The 20,895-nt window shown below is 51.7% G+C and overlaps 1 protein-coding gene across 5 annotated transcripts in view; it reads left to right on the top strand.

Moving 5' to 3' along the window:
- The window catches only part of TBC1D22A (TBC1 domain family member 22A), a 385,336-nt gene that overhangs the window by 91,182 nt on the left and 273,259 nt on the right, over window positions 1–20,895 (top strand). For all 5 annotated transcript variants that reach the window (XM_060306130.1, XM_060306125.1, XM_060306128.2 and 2 more), the window contains exons 5-6: window positions 5,068–5,138; window positions 17,262–17,390. In XM_060306130.1, the coding sequence (XP_060162113.1) occupies window positions 5,068–5,138; window positions 17,262–17,390 (200 nt within the window). The remainder of the gene's footprint in view (window positions 1–5,067; window positions 5,139–17,261; window positions 17,391–20,895) is intronic.

The following is a 20,895-nucleotide window of genomic DNA, read 5'->3' as shown; positions in this document are numbered from 1 at the left end:
CCAGCAGTTCTGCTGCTTCATATTTGCCTGATAGAATTGGAAACATCCACCCATAAAGCAGGTACCCACAGGAACGTGCATAGCAGCTTTTTCACGGAGGAAAGCTTGTAAATAACCCAGGCACCTGTGAGCAGGTGGATACCTAAACAGGTGGTGATATATTCATAGCAAAGAATACTGTCCCTGCTTGTAAAGAAGGAACTACCGCTACACGCATGACTCTGACAGACACATTATGAGCAGAGAGGTAGGACACAAACGAGGGCATCCCGTGTGTAGTATTTACGTGAATTTTAAGGACAGGCAGAGCTAATCTATGGTGATAGATACCAGAAAGGGGTTAGCTCGGAGTGGGGGGCAAGGAGGTACTAGAAGAGGGTGAGAGGAGTGTTCTCAGTCTTGTTGGGGGGCTATATTCATTCTTTTATTGTGTATAAATTACACTTCAATTAAAAATGTGACACCTGCCCCCCCCCCACCAAAAAAAAAAAAAGAAAAAAGAAACACCTCTGAAGGGCTGGAGGGAGGAATTGGTCTTGCATCTCTCCAGTACTTACTGCCAAGCAATCGCAAGGCACTGCCTCAGGACAGACAAGCAGGAGAATCATGGGGTCTGACCTCCAGGAACTCATAAGCCCCCTCTAGGAGGTGAGACTGATGCTCCTGGCGTGGCCCTGAAGGTGGGCGGGCTCCGGGCTCTGGGCTCCAGGTGGCACTCACAGAAGAGGGAAGTGAGTGAGGGCTGGAGTCGTCAGGAAGGTGTCCTAGGTCTGGAAGAGGCTGAGCTGGGCCTGGAAGGCTGGGTGGATTTTGAAAAGTTGGAGGTAAAGGTGGAGATGGACAGGAACTTTGTAGAAACACAGCAGGGTAGACAATGAAAGGTAGGTCTCAGCATCCTTGAGCCCGCTCCCTGAACCCCTCCCCAAGTCTGGCTGTGCTTCTCGATTCCTGTGTGTGCTGGCAGAAATACTCAGTGCGGCTACATTCTCTTCTCTGTTGTTCTCTTTTCATAATTTAGAGAAGTTTATTCTATATCCACCCACAAAACGATACCCATTCTTTTCCATGGCAACATTGTCGTCCAGTGGGGATGTAACAGGGTTTTTAATCATCTCTCTATTAATAGACACTTTGTTTCTAATTTTCCATTATGATTGTACTCAGATGCTAACACCCTTGTGTATAATCCTTGGGTACCTTTGCAGACATCCTTGTCGAATAGGTTTCTTCAAGTGAAGTTGCTGCTCAAACATTATACACCATTAAAATTTGACCAACAAAAAAATTATATCAATATACACTCTTACCAAACTATAAGAGAGTGGCTGTTTACCCAGAATCTCATCAATATTGGGCATTATTTAAGATTCTAACTTTTGACAAGTGTCTTGTTTTAATAATGTAGTTTGTTCTTTGATCACCATTAAGGTTACGTGCCTAGTTTTGTACATTTATTAGCCATTTCTGTCTCCTGTGAATTTTCCATTTTTCTGTAGATTGATCACTCTTACTTTTTTATGTGTTCTTTACATATTAGTGATGTTAACCTTTTAATATTTTATGTTGCATGTGTAGTTTTCGGATCTGTCATTTGTTTTTTTTAACGTAGTTTCTTTCACTGTACGGTCATTTTAAACTTTTATATAGTTAATTTGTTAAGCTTTTTATTTATAGTTTCTGAGATTTGTGTCTTGCTTCGGAAGACCTTTTTCCCATCCCACAGACAGCAAGATATTCTCTTATATTTTCTTGTATTTTAAAAATCATTCCTTTATACACATGTTGCATTTACATCTTTGGGTCTTTAATCATCTGGAAATACGTTTTTGTGTGGTAAGATATATGTTCTAAATTACTTCTCTGATAATAGATACTATATTGTTGGGACGTCATTAGTTGGTGGGCCCCTTGATTTGAAATGCTCTTTTTATCACAACTAAATACAGGTTTGATGTGAACCACTTATTCTGTTACACTTCTCTCTCTCTTCATTTTAGCTTTGCTCGTAGAATCCTTATGTCTTAATTACTGTAGTCCTAGTATACATTTTCTTATCCGTTAATGCAAATTCTTTTACGTTATTCTTTCTGGAAATTTTATTGGCTGCTCTTATGCATTTGCTCCTCCAGATGAACTTCAGGTCAGCTAATTACGTTTCCGTCTATCCTGAAACTCACATGCAGTCTATCCTGTTGGAATTTGGATTGGCTTTGCTTTGAATTTAAAGATGGACAGTTGACAGCATTGTGATTTTGAGTCTTAGATCCAGTCTTCTGTGTCTTCTTGTTTTTATCTCCTAAGTTTCTCTTTGGTCACTGCCCTTCTCTCACTGTCACCATCCTAGCCACCGTCACCTCTGCCTTGGGCTTCCTAAGTAGCCCCTTAAGTGGGCTCTTTGGGGCCACTGGCCCCTCTGATCCTTTTTCCACTGTGGTCAAGGCTTTGCATAAGCTGTTCGCTGGGCCCAGAATATTCCGCTTCGGGCCCCCTCTTCTCTCAGGTGATCTCTCCGCGTCTCTAGGTCTTAGTTCGGTTCTCATGTCCTCAAGGAGACCTCCCTAACTGGGTACACCTTCCCACTGAGGGCTTCACTGTGCTGTTCACCTCATCTTTTAAGCACTTTATCCAGTCGTGATCTTACATTTGCCATGACCTTGGAGTGGGAGGTGAGTTCCCTGCTCCTGGGGGCTGTGTGGTGGTCACTTGAGTAATTCCCCTACCGCTGGCCTTGTGCCTGGCCCCGTGGATGTGTTCCTTAAATACTTGTTGATGTCAGTCATCGAGCTCAGTGTTTTCCTCTGTTTCTTTATGTCTTTAAGTAAAACCCCTATAGTTTTCTTCATATGGTGTTGTGTATTTCTTGTTAAGGTTGTGCCTGCCCAGTTTTCTATCTATTTCTTTTGTCAGTGGTGACAAGCTATTGATTTTTGTCCCTTGCATCTGCCCGTCTTGCTGGACTCAGAACCCTGGTTCCTGCCTGTCTCCTGGTGCTGCCGGCCTCTCTGCTGGCTTCGTCCTCAGGCTGGTTGGATTCTAGGTGGCTCTCGCAGTCCCCAGCCTGACCTCTGACCCGAGCAACATTCAGAGGAGGCAAGAGAGGGTTACCTCCGACACATTTCCCAAGAGCCAGGAGGAGCTTTCTCAGAAGCCCCCAGCTAATTTGCTCTCTCTTCTCAGTGGTTCACATAGGGTCCCAGGCCCATTGCCGGATCAGTCACCGGTGAGGGCGTGGCTTAGCTCCAAACCAGCCAACCCGGTCTAAGTTTAGAGTGAGGCAGGCGGGTTCAGCCTCCCCTGGGCTGCCGGGGGTGGTCACTTTGCATAACCAGGATTCTCCTGGAAAGGTGGAAGGGGCGAATGGGCCCCGGGGTGAAAGTCCACACCTGACATCTGTCAGAGCAGTCCTGTTACTTCTCCCATCCACCCATTCCAACACCATAATAAAGTTATAAGATTTCCTGATGCGGAACCATCCTTTCATTCCTGGAGTAAATCCTACTGGTGTCTGCTGTTCTTTGGATATCCAGTTGTGTTTTGATCTAAGATTTCGATCTTGTCTGTGTTCCAAGAAGCTTTCTTAGTAATGGAAGTTAATCGTGGGGAAGGACTCCGGGACGTGAAGGTCACTTGGTTCCTGTGCCGCCACGGCCAAGTCACCTAACCTCTCTGAGACTGTTCCTCATTCACCTTGTAGGATTGAGGCCCTAATGAACTCAAGCTGTTTGGAGGATCGAATAATATATATGAAAAAGCTTCTTTTAAACACCCGAGCTCACACAACGTCAGAACTGTGTCTCATGCTGTCTATTTAAGGTACCATTTTTATGAGTTTCTTTCATGAAGAGAGAGAACATTAACGACTGAGATTTCTCTCGGCTTTCTTCATAAACGATCATCAGAAAGCCAGGCTCATGCAGTCAGAGGGGCCCTGGGAACATGATTGGTAAACATTGCGTTATTGGTGTTCCTGCTTTTCATAACATCCTTAGGGAACTGGGGAAGATTTGATATTTTCTGAGATTGCCGTAAAATGCAAGTTATCGCTGGTAACGTTGCCCAATTATTCTGTACTTGTTTTACTTAGACTTTAGTAATTGGAAAAAGATTAGATGCCAGGACTTTGTATTTTGTTGATTATATTACCAAAGTCTTCTCTTTAATCATTTCTTTTATTCCTAGTATTAATCATTAGCTCTGAGCTGTTAGGTGGAGGACCTAATGGTGGATTCCTAACTTAAAGGAAAGAAATAATTACTTCAGTTTCTGTGGCATTGAGTGTTATCTATCTACAAATTGAAATGTGTTCTCTAGCCGTTCAGGGCATGTGATGGAGACACTGGAGGAGACCCAGGTCAGACAGAATTCAGGGGCCCTTATCCTTGTCCCACCCCCCCCGGCCCAGGCTGTGCCCCATCCTGCCCTTCGTCCAGGCTCCTCTGCCCCTGCCAGCCCCGCCCCTCTGTGACACCCCCCCCCGCCCCCATAGGTGTTCGTTAGGGCAGCAGTGACTTGTACTCTTTAAACTTGATTGTCCTTGGTGTGTGTAATACGCTACATCCTTATCAGTGCTGTGTAGACACAAGCGTATCTCCGTGAAGGAATGTCTTTCAAAACCAGTCCTGGGAAAAACACCTCACAGTAGGTCTTCTTAAACAGTAAGTGGTGAGAGTGACATGGGATGAAAGAAAGATGTGAAGTTGGGAGGGGGAGGGAGTGAGAGAGAGAGAGAGAGAAGGAAGGAAGAGGGTGGGAAGGAAGGAGGGGTGGAAGGAAGCCGAGTCCTCTGGACCTCACCTGTCTCGGTGGCTCCAGGATCACTGGGGTGTGTTTAGCAAACACGTGCTAAGATTTAAATGTAAACAGGTCACGTTTAGCTTTGCTTGAATAGAGTGGAAACTTCTCTCGTCTGTTGAGAACAGTCAGTATCTGGAATTTTTATCATTTAGGTTCAGTGTGGTTTCATGTCCGGGGCTCTTTGCCCCCTAGTAACTGGTGGAGGACGTTACCACACAGTGGAAGGTTTGCTTGCTGTTTGTAACCCTGTTCCTGTCTCTTTTCTGTCAACAGAAGAATTGCGGAAGTTGAGCTGGTCCGGGATCCCGAAGCCCGTCCGTGCCATCACGTGGAAGCTGCTCTCGGTGAGTCCCCCCGGGCCTACCTGCCCACGCCTCTTCCTCCCGCGAGGACGGGCTCCCCTGGCCTGGCCAGGCTCCCGGCCCTGTCACGTGCCCTGTCTGTGCCGCGGTGATCTGGGCCTTTGCCGGGGCCAAGATGGCATTTCCCATCCTTTGCTTAATTTCAAGCTTGGTTTGACAAGGCTGGCAGAAAATGAGGATAAGTCATAATTTATGACAGCTGTATTCTTTTTCTCTGATTTTCTTGGTTTTTAAATCTTTGTGGTATTTCCAAACCTGTGGTGTAGAAAAGTTCCAGCATAGAAAATTATTTCAACTCTGAGGGTCCAAACAGGGAAATATGTTTGAGGATTTTTTTTTAAATGTTAGTAACCACGACATTAGAAACAGTTTGTGTCTGTGTGATGGAGGCTGGAGTTGTGGCTTGCTCGCCCCTAGTGCTGAGCTGCCGGTCGTGGAGGCTTCTGGGGAAGCTCGGGTGCTGGTGCTTCACCTGAGTCCGTGTCAGAAGCGAGCTCGGCCCTGCTGAGAATTTCAGAATAGTTTATTGACAGCTTTCTTCCCCTTTCCTTTTTGTATTATTTTTGGAGCTAAGTTACTAAGGACCCCTAAGAGTTTACTCTAAATTGCGTCTGACTTTCAGTATTTAAGACTCTTTCTCGCTAATGAGTCTTGATAAATTTGCAGCTTAGTACCTCGTAATCCTAATTGCAGATGCAGCTCTGAATGGTGAATATTTATTGACTAAATATTCTCTTGCAATTAAAATTAGACCTACTGCAATTGCTTATGTTTTTGTTGTTTGGTGTTTTTTATTTTAAGCGTTTGTATCCCGTTTTCCAAATGTACAGGAAGTTTGGATGAAAATACCTTTAAGAGCCTCTGTTGCGGTTTTGTCTTTGTTAAGGGTGTGCTGCACCTGGTGGAAAGTCCTCCGTGAATTACGTTGTCCTGTCCTCTTTCCTTTCGTTCTCAGCCTCTGCGGGTCATGGTTTAGGTCCCCTCATGTGCTGCCCAGGGATTGACCTGGAAGAAGGGCCAGCTGGGACTCAGTGGACAGAGGGGCAGAAGAGGAGATAGCACAGGCTCCACTTGGCTGATCTGAAGGGATGGGGGGAGGTGGGGAGAGCCTGTGACCAGGAGTGCTGCGGATGCAGGTGACAGAAAGTCCAGCCTGCTCACGCACATTTATTCGCTTAACCACCACTGATTACAGGGGCCCTTTGCCCGGAAGCAGAGGGGAATTAGACACTAGTCCACCACAGTGGGTTGGGGTGCTTGGGTTTGGTCAGGGGTGCAGCAGGGTTTGCTCTGGGGACCACAGACTGTGGGATGTATGGGATGCAGGCGGGCACTGTGGGCGAGAGGAGGGCAGCAGTGTAAGTGCCGAGGGCACACGTACTGGGGGGAGGCCTTCACTCCCAGGGTCTGCACGTGGTGGCGGTGGGTGAGAGGTGGGGGGGAAAGGACAGAGATGAGTGGGGCAGTTCTGACTCTCTTAGGCTTGCGTTGACGGCTGAGTTAAAAAAAAAAAAAAGGGCGTTGGGGTCAATGAGCAGACCCTGTCCTTCCAAAGTGGGGGCACCAAGAAAGAGGGGGCCGTTCCAGGGCAGTGCAGACTCACGCAGTGCCAGACAGGGCTTCTTGGAGAAGGTGGGATGCTTCTGTGGCATCTCGAAGGGGGTGTCAGGGCTCCTCCGGAGAGGGAGATGAGGAGTCACGTGGCCTGGGGCACGCAGCAGAGGCAGGGCCAGCAGGAGTCAAGGCCGAGGTGAGCCAGCTCCCCAGGAACCAGCAGGCTGAGCCCTTGGGCGAGGGAGGGGATGGGGAGGCATGGGGAGCTGGAACCAGGGGAGGCCGGTGCTCAGGGGCCACACCCTGAAGGCTTGAAGTGGGGGGCTGGGGGGCTGCGTTTCTGGTGAAGCCAGGAGCCTCTTGCAGGGGCCATTGGTTGGCTTATCCGTTCATTTGATCAGTATTTATCGAGCGTTTTCCGTGTCTCAGGCACTGTGTGTGATGCCAGGAGGTAGCAGGGAAGGGAAAACGACCACGTCCCATCCCTCACGGGGTCTGCGGAACAGGGTGGAGTCCCTGCCTTCCTCTGCTGCCCCCAGGACAGAGCTGGATCTCACTGCACGGAAAGGAGCCCATCTTCCCAGGAGCCCATGTCCCCAGTGCGCTATCGCCCGCTCTCTTTCTTTGCTTTTTCACTTGTTTTGCAAACATTTATCGAGTGCTTGCTGTGTGCCAGACCAAGCATGTGCGAGAGATTCCTCTGGAAGCGGTGGTCTGTGCCCCTTGGAAGGGGGTTAGAGCTGGGGCAGGGAGAACAGGAGGGGGAGAGGGGGTCCAGGGCTGCAGGTGTGGGTGGGGCTCGGGCAGTTGAGGAGAAAGCCAGGGTGGGCGCTTTGGAACTGTGCTCACTGACAGTCCAGGCCTGTGCGGGCGAGCAGGGGTGACACCCCAGCCTACAGGGCTCCTGGGCCGCACGTGGTGCAGCCACGGGGGCAGGGAGGGGGCTCTGGGCACCCGGGGGCAGGGAACCCAGCGGGTTGAGGGGTGTTGGTCAGACCCGGGTGCGGACAGGCGGAAGGAGGTGGACCGTGGGCGCGGTCGCCTCCTGTCCTGTAAACCGGACCCAGGGGCTTGTTTCTGAGGCTTCCGCTCATGCCTCGGGTGCTCCCCGGCGGTCAGCCTCAGCACGTGTCCCGTGGCAGGCCGTGGCAGGAAGCGCAGGCGCTCAGTGAACCCTGCCCCTCACGCAGCCCTGGTCCAGCAGATGTTTCTCGTGGGTCTGCCCTCAGCTGGGCCCTGTGCAAGCGCCAGGCCCAAGGGCGCCACGGGGACGGCGGGGAGAGAACCCTGCGGGCGCCTAGGCCGCGGGGGCGGGCTGTGTGTGGAGGAGGGGTCTCTGCAGTCAGGGCTGCCTCTCGGTCGTTCTCTGTCTCTGAGGGTCTCACCCAGCCTGACACTCCTCTCTCCTGGGAGGGAAGCTCTCGCAGATCCTGAGGTTTGGGCCCATGAAACAGATCCGAGCCTTGGGTGGACTGAGGCGTCAGGCTTGGTACCGCCTCCGGCTCGCTGTGACTCGGGGTCTGCTGAGCGCCCACCCCAGGCTGGGCAGCAGGGACGTGGCGGTTTCAGGTCACCTCTTGACCTTTTGTGGCTTTCCATTCTGGGTCCACATTCGTGTCGCCTGGGCAGCTTGGGAAATGCTGCTATCTGGGTTCCCTAGGGGTTCTCAGGCGGGCCCGGGGTTGGTGACTGCTGCTCCAGGGCACTCTGGCCCCACGTGGGACAGGGCAGGGCACCCCCGAGCCCGCTGGCAGACAGGGCGCTGAGGGCAGCGCACCTGGGCGGAGGTGCTGGGCGGGGGAGCGGCTGGGCCTGACTCAGCTGGGTCGTGCGGTCCGGGGCTCAGCTGCCGGGGTGGAGGTGGGTGTCCCAGCCCCCTCGGTGTCCAGGATCAAGAGTTGAACCCAGGATCGGGAAGAATTTACGCTCTGTCCAGTTTAGAAAGACCACCGACCGCAGCTGAACTTGAATATGAGTCTAGTTCAAGACCTGGCTAACGAATGACTTTCCCGACACGTTCAAGATCTGTCGTTAACACCATCCTGGTGGCTCGTGGACGAGTACTGTTCTTAACTGATGAGTAGGAAATGCTGCTTTAATGAAGAAAGATGGGAAACTTGGCTCTGGTCACTTATGGAGAGCTATCACATGCTCTAGAACTTTCCATTAAACCACCACTGACGCTGGTTGACATTGAAATTCCATCCAAGCCGTGCAGTAACTTTTAAAAATTAATCCTGTAGACACTGATTTATTTAAAACAGATAGCCAAACAGGACCTGCTGTATAGCACAGGGAATTCTGCTCAATATTCTGTAATAACCTAAATGGGAAAAGCACTTGAAAAAGAATGGATACATGTATATGTATAACTGAATCACTTTGCTGTACACCTGAAACTAACACAGCGTTGTTAATCAACTATACTCCAATATAAAATAAAAGTTTAAAAAATTTTAAAAAATTAGTGCTGTAGAAAATCATATTTTTGACTCTTAAAAATAACCATTTCAGGGGCTTCCCTGGTGGTGCAGCGGTTGAGAGTCCGCCTGCCGATGCAGGGGACATGGGTTCATGCCCCGGTCCGGGAAGATCCCACATGCCGCGGAGCGGCTGGGCCCGTGAGCCATGGCTGCTGAGCCTGCGCGTCCAGAGCCTGTGCTCCGCAGTGGGAGAGGCCACAGCAGTGAGAGGCCCGCATACCACAAAAAAAACACAAAAAACAAAAACTATTTCAGAAACATTGAACAGAAACAAAGTAAACACTTGACATTTATGCTTGTCAGTAGTATGGTTAGAAATGATCAGTGAAACTCTGGTATCATCTTTCCTTCTTTCAATATATTGAGGTGAGTTTGCACGTGAACCCAGCAGGAGGGAGCGATTTGATGTTTGTGTCACTGGGACAATTTTGATACAAGTATATGCATGCATTGTTTTACATTTATGATTAGTGTTTTTATAGCATGCTAATACAGCAATTAAGTTTTCTGTAGTTCTGTCATTTAAAATTCAGTGCATACTTGAATATATTTCATTTGCATAATTTCCAGTCTTGCTTAATTACCTAGGGGCCTCAACTTGCATATGTGTGTTTTCCTTTAGGAACGGGAACGTCAGGAATATGTGTGGGGTTTTTTATTGCCCGTGTCCCCGTTTTGATACCCTTGCCTTTTAGGAGTTGTTTTGGTACGTTAGTTAACGTTTGGGGGTGGCGAGAATTTCTGGGTACTCGTTCACATTCACTAAGAATCCTTTGGTGGCACTGCAGGTGATCTGCATAAGGCTGTCCACTCTGACCCCGGCTGACACCGGGCTGGCCCCACTGCCCTGGCCTGGCACACACGCCCATGCCCCTCCTGCGCCAGGCTGTTTCGGGCTTGCCCAGGGCCAGGCAGGACATGCTGCCCTGCGTGCTCCATGCGGCTCCGTCACCTTTCTCAGGGCGTCTGTGTCTGTCCCTCTCCACCTCCATCCTCTCCTGCATCACCAAACCCAACCCTGAGCAGTACTGGGCCAGCGCAGCCCTACTTCTCATCAATTAGCTTAGATACATCCTCCCCAGCCCCCAGGGCAGGGGCGCTCCTTGGGCGTGACGGTGTCCTTGCACATCTGTTGACATCATTTGTTCATCCACCAAGTATCTATGGAGCGTCTGTTGTGTACAGACAGTATCCTGAGCCCTTGGGGGCTGTCTGTGAACAAAAGGGGTGACGGTTCCTGCCCCGGTGGAGCTGGCGTTCTCGTGGGATGACACAAGCAGTAAACGCAACGAGTAAACTTCGCAGTATCTTCCAAGGAGCTGAGTGCTACAGGACAGAACGCGAGCAGAAAGTAGGGGGGATCCTGAGGGTGAGGTCGGCGGCCGGGGCGACACCTGTGAGCAGGCACTTGGGTGGGGGGGAGGGACGTGGCCACGCAGCGTCTGGGGCAGCGCGTCCAGGTTCCTGGGTTCTTTGGAGAGGGATGTACCAACTCCAGCAGCGCGTGGGCCCTCGGGACGCGGTGCAGACCAGGCGGCCCCGCTGCCTGGAGCCCTGCTTGGACGTTGAGGGTAAGCAGCAGAAACTAACAGCGTCCTCGGCCCCGATGCCGAGAGGAGGGGCCGCTCCTGTGGAAGGGCCAAGGCGGCGCCCGAGCCTGGAGCCCAGACCGAGCGTGTGGGAGCTGGCCCTGCAGAGGGGCAGGAGGAGGGCGGGCGGCTTCATCAGGCCCGGCAGGTTCCGTTCTCGGCGCCGTGGCTCCTGCCGTCCGCGCTGCGGCCTGTCCTCGGAGCTGAAAGATCCTCCTGTACACGAAGGTGCACAGCCGAGTTCCCATAACATTTTACCGACAGAAGTATCCTGTGGGCTGGACGTGGCCTGTGGGTGGTAGTTTGCTGACCCTGATGCAGAGGAGAAGGGCCCCGGGCAGAGGGAGCAGCGAACTCAGAGGGGCCACGAGCCAGGGTGAGTGAGGGAAGGGGAGGGGAGAGCATCCCCCGGCTGCGAGCTGGGGAGGGCTGGGCCGGGCGGGCGGGAGGGCAGGCGCGAGCACACTGAGAGGGGGCAGGGGCCCTGGGGCGCGGTGCTGGGCGGTCCGGTCCTTCTTTTCCACAGCAGCGCTGGCAGGCGTGCGGGGATGGCCTGATGGGTGGGGAGAGAAGCAGGGCCTGGTCCACCGGCAGCCGGCTGCCGCAGCATCCCTGCATCCCGGTGCTGTCAGGGGACATGTGTGTGTGGCAACGTGGTGGCGGGGGACTCGGTCCCTGCTTCTGTGAACGAAGCCAGGTGGCCCCGAGGAGGTGGGGCCTCAGGTGGGCTGGCTTTGCCTTCAGTCCCCCACCAGGTCTGCGTGCCTCTGGGGCCCGTTTCCTCACCTGGGAACAGGGTTGGCATTGGCCTGTGTGCGCCGGCGAGGGTTAGAGGCAGGTCTGTGTGTCGCCTGGTGAAGAGCGACACAGTCACCCGTGACTGTGGCAGTTTTAGGACAAAGAAAAAGAAGTAAACCCTGGAAATCGTTCCTCTCCAGGAGGTGACAGAGACTTGACATGGCAGTGAGGCCAGCCTGGGCGTGGCCGATGCCCCTGGTCCCACACGGATTCTCTGAAGCTGTGACTTCCCTTGGGGGGGCAGGGCTGGGAGCCCAGCAGGAAGGGGGCTCTGTGCTGGGGCCCCCCCAGGCCGGCATGTTCCAGGTGGTGCTGGCTGCAGAGGCCGCGTCCTGAGCCGCTCAGCTTTGCCGGCTGGCACGTGGAGGCTCTGCGGGCGGGCCCGGCACTTCCGTCCACGCTGCGGGGCTCCCGTCTGTTTTTGGCGCTGGTGTAACTCCGTGAGGCGGTCTGCTCTTTGGAACACACATGCCTCACTTGACCAGAAAATAGAGGCAGGTGGGAACCGCGGCCACTCCTTTCCTCGGTAGTAGGGCCGTTCACTATCTGACTCTCATGTATTGTCAGATGGACCTGCTGCTCTGGAAATGGGCCCCTTTCCGACCAACGGTAATCAGTTGAAGCCGTGTGAGGGCAGGTGTTCTCCATGGGGGCTTCTCCTCGCTGTTGGGGAAGGTGGAGGGCAGGTGACACCTTGTGCCCAGGCTGCTGGGATGTAAATTGCTACACCTCCTGGCAGCGTCGCTTGGAAAAAAAGGCATCAGGAGCCTTAACTATAGCCCGTATCCCTTGGAGCTAACGATGCACTTGTAGAAATATTACTGCTCACGACCACGTACTTTAGAATACTGGGCAATTGGAAGTTGTCAAAACGTTCGGAAATCGAGGGAAGGTTAAATAGAAATCCGTATAAAGAAATATATATGGTGGAAGGCTATGCAGCCTTGGGGATCAGTGGTTTTAGAGCAGGGGTTGGCAAGCTTTTTCTGTAAGGGGCTGCAGAGCAAGTGTTTCAGCATGTGTTTCAGTGGGTCACATGGTCTCTTTCCGACCACTCAGCTCTACCTCGGTTGTGTGCAGCCATACACGTGAGCAAACGGGCGTGGCTGTGTGCTGCCAAAGGTCTGTTTATAGAAATGGGCAGTGGGCTGGCATTTGCCGACTCCTGTAGTGGAACAATACGACGTGACAGCGGTAATATGGTCATGATTTGAAGTTGAGATACATAAGCACGGAATGTTGGAGAGGAAATTTCCTTCAAAAGGACTAGTCATTAAAAGTAAATTGGGCTTCGTTAAAGTCAGGAACTTCTCTTCATCCAGAGACATCACTAGTAGGGAGAAAAGGCAAACCATGGGGACGAGCAGGAGATGCTTGCAAAGGGCTCACGTCAGCCTACATGTGGCAGGTGCTTATGCATCAGGAGGAGAGAGGGGGACCACCTGACAGGGGAGGGAAAGGGGCTGCACTCAGATGACGTGCACGGCATCCTTCAATCCACTGGAGATGCAGGTGAAAACTGCATTCTGATAGCTACCTCCGTGAACCCATCAGGATGGCCAAAATGAAAAGATGTCTGATACCAAGTGTTGGTAAGGATGTAGGGCAGTGGGCGTTCCCATGCGCTCCGAATGGGAGTGTAATCGCTTTGGAAGATTCTTTAGCAAAACCTGTCAGAGGTATGCCCACCTAGCAGTTCTGTTCCCAGGTATATACTTAACAAAATGTGCATCGTGCATTATAAAAGGCAGGTACAAGAGTGTTTATCCCAAAAACCTGGTAGCAACCCAGATGTCTGTTGACAGACGGATTTTGTACATGGAGATATTATGCAACAGTGAAAATTTTTTTATTGTATGGTTTTTTTATTTTTAGCTATGTCAGGTCTTAGTTGCGGCACGTGGGATCTTCGTTGCGGTGTGCCGGCTTCTCTGTAGTTGTGGCATGCGGGTTTTCTCTCTCTAGTTGAGGCATGCAGGCTCAGTAGTTGTGGCACGTGGGCTTAGTTGCCCCGTGACATATGGGATCTTAGTTCCCCGATCAGGGATCGAACCCGCGTCCCCTGCGTTGGAAGGCGGATTCTTTACCAGTGGACCACCAGGGAAGTCCCACAACAGTGAAAATTAACTACTGTTTTTGTGTTACAAAATGAATGAATTTTTCAAACATAATGCTGAGTTTAAGCAACGAGCCAAAAAAAGAAAAAAAAAGATTCTATGTATATGAAGTTCAGAAATAGGCAGAATTTATCCAGGTGTCAGGAGTCAGGGAGATACCTCTGACACCAGATCAGGAGGTAAGGGTCAGTGGTTGGAAGGCTCCCAAAGGGCCCTGAGACAGGTTCAATCTATGATCATTCACAGACACTTTTTGGGAGCGCACGTGCACACACACGTTATGTTTCAGTACAAGTTTATTAAAAAGTTTAAATGGTGTGATCCAAATGTGATAAAACAAATGTGCATGAGTGTGTAATCTGTAATACAGAACAAATGCTAATGGAGATGCCTTAGAGAACTAAAGGGGATGCGTGTGCTCACACAGCTGAGAAGATGCGGCTGGACTTAGGTTGATTTCATCATCAAGGCGACTGAGCTCAGCTCTTCTTGAGTCAGCTCTTCATGGTGGACCTGAAGCTCGTGGTTCTCCCTCGTGGTCACAGAGTGGCTGCTGCAGCTCCAGACTGTGCACATTCTCTTTGATTCACAAGCAGCAGCAAAGAAGGCCCTGGGCCTGGCTTTTGTGCCTGCATCGGGTCCCCCCTTTACCCCTGAGCCTGCCGGTCACTGGCTGGTGGGATGGTGTAGCTGTTTAGCTTATTAGCCCATCAAGACCTGTCCTGAAGGAAGGGGATTACCCACCTTCAGGTGGCACATGGGTTGAGACTAGGAAGACGCAGTTCCCAGAGGCTCTTCAGGGCTCTGTTTGAACAAAGGATGCATAGATGTTTAGCAGTAAGCACAGTGACATTGACTTTGGATGTGAAAGTGCTTTAAAACGCAGAAAGCACTGCAGGGGATGTGTTGGTTCATTTTTCACTCATACATGAATGCACTCAGTGAAAACTTGGGTGCCTGCCATGTGGCTGGCACAGTGAGGGGCTGGCTCTGCAGAGCCTCGTGCCAGGTGCTGCTGGGCGCTGCGTGAGCAGCCTCTTCGAGGGTCAGGTCTAGCCTCTGGAGGGAGTGACGTTGAAGGGACACTCGAGGGATAGGCTTTAGAACGTTAGGAAGAAAGCAAGGAGAAAACACTTCTTACACGGGACGCAAGGACCACTAAATATAAAAGAAAAACTTTGTCCATTGGACTTCATGAAAATGTGAAACTTCTGTTGTTTGAGACATAAAAAGGCAAGCCACAGGCTAGGAGAGTATAATCGCAGTGCATATATTTGACAGAAAGACTCGCATCTCGAATGTATACAGCACTCATAAAACTCACTAAGAAGACAAGCAACTGATTAAAAAACTGGGCAAAAGATGTGAACAGACGTTTCACCAGAGAAGAGAAGCAGTGGCAGAAGGGTTTGTGAACAGACGCTCAACATCATGAATCATTCGGGAAATGAAATTAGAAGCCCTCGACAGAGTGACTGATATTAGAGGTTGACAATACTGAGTGTCAGGGAGGGTGTGGAACGTCTGAGATTCTCAGGCATTGTTAGTTGGGATGGAAAATGGTATCATCCTTCTGGGAGAGGATCTGGCAGTGTCTTAGAAAACTAAACATACACCTACATTGTGACCCAGTAACTCTGCTCCTGGGTATCTACCCAGGAGAAATCAAACTGTATATTCATAAAAATCTTGTGCAAGAATATTTATGACAAGCGTTATTTAAAATAACCCCAAACTAGAAACAGCTCAAATGATCAGCAAAGAGTGAATGGCTTAACAAACTGGTAAATAGCCGTACCCTGGAAATTCCACCTGGGGAGAAAGAGGAGGCCACTGTTGGTTCCTGAAAGAATCTCAGAAGACAGCAGGCTATCATACGGCATTTGTCTTTCCCTTTCCGACTTACTTCACTTAGTATGATCATCTCTAGGTCTATCCACGTTGCTGCAAATGGCATTATTTCGTTCTTTTTTATGGCTGAGTAGTATTCCATTGCATATATGTACCACATCTTCTTTATCCATTCGTCTGTTGAAATCTAAAATATGGCACAAATGAACTTATCTACAAAACAGGAACAAACTCACAGACATAGAGATCAGACTTGTGGTTGCCAAGGGGGGCGGCGGGGAGGGAAGGACTGGGAGTTTGGGGTTGGTAGATGCAGATTATTCCATATAGAATGGATAAACAACAAGGTCCTACTGTTGAGCACTGGGAACTAGAGCCATTCTCCTGGGATAAACCATAGTGGAAAAGAATATAAAAAAAGAGTGTCTATAGGTGTATAACTGAGTCACTGCTGTACAGCAGAAATTAATGCAACACTGTAAATCAACTATACTTCAGTTAAAAAGAAGCCAGCAGGCCGAGTGAAGGAAACCTTGCCCCCAGGCACAGGTCCACATGATTCCACTTACGGGTGATTCTAGGGTGGAAGCCGCGACCTGTGGGGAAGAGGGGGTGGGGGGACCGCAGAGGGCACTGGGGCGGTTTTGGGGCGATGACACTGCTCCATTCTTCACGGGGGCAGCTGTCGCACGGCTGTGCCCCTTTGTCAGATGTCATGGAACCGTTTCCTGAACAGAGGCACCTTCTGTTTTATCCCTGGTGTGGTGGTAATGTTGACTGAAAAGTAGAAAATGTAAGACAGGAGTCTGGGCTCTTCACGGCCACCCTTTGCTGCCTGCCGGACCCTTTCTGAGTCTGTATTGGGCCTGCGGCCGCCAGAGCCCAGGAGTCTTTGGAGAGAGGAGAAAATGTGCGTGAGAATTTACACATGTGTGCGTACACGTACACACACACACACACACACACACGCACACACACGCACACGCACACACACACACACGCACACGCACGTGTATGTGTATATATGCATGCGTATGTGTGTACGTGGACACACACACACACATGTATGGTTGTAGGGCCTACACACTTCTGAGCTCTCCGTGGTGTCCAAGGCATTTAGAGGGGGGGGCTTTCATCTCTCAGCTGTGCTCTAGATGAGCGCGGTAAATGCCAGCCTGCTGCGCCGGCTCCGGCCCACTCCTGTACGGCTGCAGGTGGAGTTCCATCACCTCGGTGGAGGCTGCAGACGCCTGAGCCCAGACCCCATGGAGTGCGGCTGGGGGTGATACTTCCATGGGGCTCGGCTCACTGCTTTTCTTTGTGTCTCTTTCTTCACAACTCATTTGTCCTCCCCGCTGTGTCAGATTTCAGAGCGCCAAGCTCGTTTAAGATGTGAGCCTTTGGGGCTTCCCTGGTGGCGCAGTGCTTGAGAGTCCGCCTGCCGATGCAGGGGACGCGGGTTTGCGCCCCGGTCTGGGAGGATCCCACGTACTGCGGAGCAGCTGGGCCCGTGAGCCATGGCCGCTGAGCCTGCGCGTCCGGAGCCTGTGCTCCGCAACGGGAGAGGCCACCAACAGTGAGAGGCCCGCGTACTGCAAAAAAAAAAAAAAAAAAAAAGATGTGAGCCTTTTGATTACAAACTTCTTTCTCACAGAGACTCCAGGAATTACCATTAACCGTATGTACTTTTCTTGTTTGTTTTTTCTCACACAGGGTTACCTTCCTGCCAACGTAGACCGAAGACCAGCCACGCTCCAAAGAAAACAGAAAGAATATTTTGCTTTTATTGATCACTATTATGATTCTAGGACGGATGAAGTTCACCAGGACACATACAGACAGGTGGGGATACTTCTTTTTTTTCTTGTCACTTGAGCCACTCGGTGACGTCTGCCTTCTTGGAGGAAATGGTTTATCTGGTAAGTTCCTGATTGGGTCACAGATCTTTATTTTCTAGTAAAGAAATAAACTTGAAAGCAAATAATGGTGAATTCCCGCTGATGCTAGCACCTTGCGCATCTCCAGTTCCTTCTGCAAAAGTGGGAAGGGGGCTCTTAATTGGAGCCACAGAACAGGTAGCCCAGACCCCTCGCCGTGCACTGAGATCCTCCCCGCCGACCCCCGCCCCGCCCTGGGTGGAGGGTGTCTTGTGACTCAGCGAGCGGCCGTCTCACCAGAAGGTCAGGAGCACACATTTGTCTGGGTCGGGTCAGACGTGTGAGTCCCCTGGGCCCCGTGGGCGCTGTCCTCTGCTGCTGTCAGGGACGTGATGTAGGTCGAGGGGAGCCGTGCTGCTCGGCTTGGTTCTGGGGACACACAGTTCAGTCCATGGCAGAGGTGTAGCCAGCTTATAAGTCTGCTGTTTAGTTTAATACAAAATGGGTATAATTATGGCTTCTTGAATAGTCAGTTGACGGTGTGCATGATGGGAAAGATACTTAAAATTGATTTATGGTTCATGGTGTATCCAGAATTTGCTGTTAGAATCCCTCGAAGCCTTTATAATTCTCGTCTTTGTAATTTGTGAGAATTCAGAATGGTTTGTGCTGCAGTTGAACCACCTTTTGGTGGTTAGGAATGGGTAGCACTGCCTCGTATCCTGACATGAACTTCTGATTTCCCTGATGCGTGTCAGTATGGAGTATTTCCTCTTGGAAACCCGACCTCTAGGTGGATGAGAGTTGCCGAATTTTTCCCCCTCAGATGTGGGATACCCACATCTCCTTGTCAGTTTGCTGTAGCGCTGTCAAAAGGTCCAAGACAGGCCTTAGCGCTGATTGCTGACCACAGGTTCTTTAAGTTAAATGGATTGCTGAAAGGCATCTTCCCCACACAGACACGTGGCAGCTCTGCAGGAAGAGTGACTCGTTTGGGGGCGGGGGGAGATGGGGCCGGGGACCCGCTTCCGTCACCTCCCAGGGCGGGGCCTTCTCTGCGTCTGGCCCCTGCGGCCCACACTGGGGCTTGTCCTCTGTCTCCCACCCGGGTGGCTCCCAGGCCACACGGTGCTGCCACCCGTCACTCTGGGAAACTAATTTGTGATACAGATCGCATTTGGATTGGATTAGGGAAATACTAGCTTACCTGGTTTGTTTTTCCACTTCACTGGTTTTAGGGAATGGGTACATTTGGTATTGTGTTGCATGTATTTTTGCTGTGTGTGGTTTTTTTTTTTTAAATTTATTTATTTACTTTTGGCTGCGTTGGGTCTTTGTTGCTGCGCTCGGGCTTTCTCTAGTTGCGGCGAGCGGGGGCTACTCTTCGTTCGGTGTGCGGGCTTCTCGTTGCGGTGGCTTCTGTTGTTGTGGAGCATGGGCTCTAGGCGCGTGGGCTTCAGTAGTTGTGGCACGCAGGCTCAGTAGTTGTGGCTCACGGGCTCTAGAGCGCAGGCTCAGTAGTTGTGGTGCACGGGCTTAGTTGGTCCGCAGCATGTGGGATCTTCCTGGACCAGGGCTCGAACCTGTGTCCCCTGCATTGGCAGGTGGTTTCTTAACTGCTCCGCCACCAGGGAAGTCACTTTGCTGGTTTTTATTCCAAAAAAAGACGCCCAAAGGATGGCACGAGCGTCTATCAGCAAGATTTACCAGGCTGCATTCTATTATGAATTTCTTGAGGGAAAGTTAATTAAAAATGGGTTGCATATATCTTTATTCATTACTGTGACAGGTAATAAAAAGCTCCTGTGTTACTGCGAGTCCCCCACATGTTCCTCCATTACTATAATTGAGCAGTGGAAGCTGTGGCAGTGTCTCCCGTGGGCCTGCTCGCTTTGTGCTGCGCACACACGCCTCTTGGAGGTGGGCCCTGGGCCGTCCTGGCGCGGCCGTTTCAGGCGCTCTGTTTAGCTCAAGGTGGAGCCGGCCTGAGTTTGGGGCTTGGGCACCCTGGTCTCTCCCCGCTGCCCGCTCACGGTGTTTGACCCATGAACTGACCTTAGCCGGCCGTCTGCCCCGAGGGGTGTGGCCTGGCCTTCCCACAGCACTGGGAGGCCGCAGGGGGCCAGGGTCCCCTGTCTGCTTCCCTGTCCTTTTTCTGTCCTCTGTTCATTTGAGTTCTGTGTTTACTCTTTGGGTGAAGATGTCCCATCCACAGCACACAGAGTCGGTCAGAGCTAAAGGTTCATCTGTGTGTCCTCCCCGCTCTGCGGGTTCTGCAGACTTCGTGGCCGCCCGACCGGCTCAGTCCTGTATGGGGGGCGGGGCACACAGAGCCGCTGCTGGTGTGCACCATCCTGTCCCCCAGTGAACGCACGACGGGCAGCTCTTCTGTCATGTGGGCCGTGCTGGCCCTCGGCGTGCCGGGGACAGACGCGTGCCCACGTGACTCTGATGGCATGTGATCAGTGCTCTGAGGGCGACCCTAGGGGACGCCCTGGTCAAAGGCTGAGAAGGTTCAGGGCTCCCGCTAGTGGCCAGCTGCAGCCTTCCGACCCCACCAGCCTGGAATGTTCCCTCCTGTCCTCCCCGTCCAGGCCTCCTTCCCTCAGCTCGCTAGATTCCTCCCCGCGTTGCTCGGTGGGCTTGAGAATGCTTATTTCTTGCCTTCTCTGATGCCTCCTCCTCTCCTCTCTAACTGTCCTTCTCACTCTCCCTGCCGCCTCATCGTCCACGCTCCCTCAGCACTTCAGTCTGCTGGCCCCTGGCCCAGCTCGTACCCTGAGCAATCTCATCCCCTCCCTTGGTACCACTGATGGGCAGCTGATTTCCAGGTTCTCCCCTGAGGGAAGAGCTCAGGCGGGAACCTGTGAGTGCAAAAACAATTCCCACGTCTCAGAGCCGTGCAGCTGATGGAGCTCTGGGGGCTGTTGGTCCACCTTCCTGTTGGATCTTCCCCAGTAGCCCTTTGAGGGACGTGGCAGGTGTCTAATAGGCGAGGATGCTGAGCCCCAGAGCCTGGTGAGGGACCCAAGGCCACGGTGCTGGCGAGGCAGAGTGAGGAGACTCCCAGGCCCTGTGGATCTCAGAACCCTCGTGGTCATGGGCAAGGACGGGGGATGAACCTGAATCGTAGGCTCCCCACGGCGTTAAGATGTGCACGCCTTCCCTCGGCCTGTTCGGGCCATTTTCCTGGGTTGCGTGGGGATGGTGATGGCGTTGGCCGCTGTGGGGTGCTCGTGTAGGGCGTTGAGGGCCGGCCTGGATGCCAGCTCAAGCCCTGAACGACCGTACTTGGTCGCGTCTTGAACCCGCAGCTGTGCTCCTCCGCGGTGTGGGGGACTTTGTCACGACTCTCATGTCAGGTGGTGGTCAGGCGGCGATCGGCTGATTCCACCAGAGGTTTTTAAATGCGTCCTCTGAAAAGTGCCCTGGGTCCCCCAAGGATTTTGTAAAGTGGAGAAAACTGTGGC

This window comes from Globicephala melas, chromosome 10 (assembly GCF_963455315.2).
Source record: "Globicephala melas chromosome 10, mGloMel1.2, whole genome shotgun sequence".
Classification (NCBI taxonomy): domain Eukaryota; kingdom Metazoa; phylum Chordata; class Mammalia; order Artiodactyla; family Delphinidae; genus Globicephala; species Globicephala melas.
The sequence above is the reverse complement of the archived record's forward strand: the minus strand, read 5'-3'. Positions and strand labels throughout refer to the sequence as shown.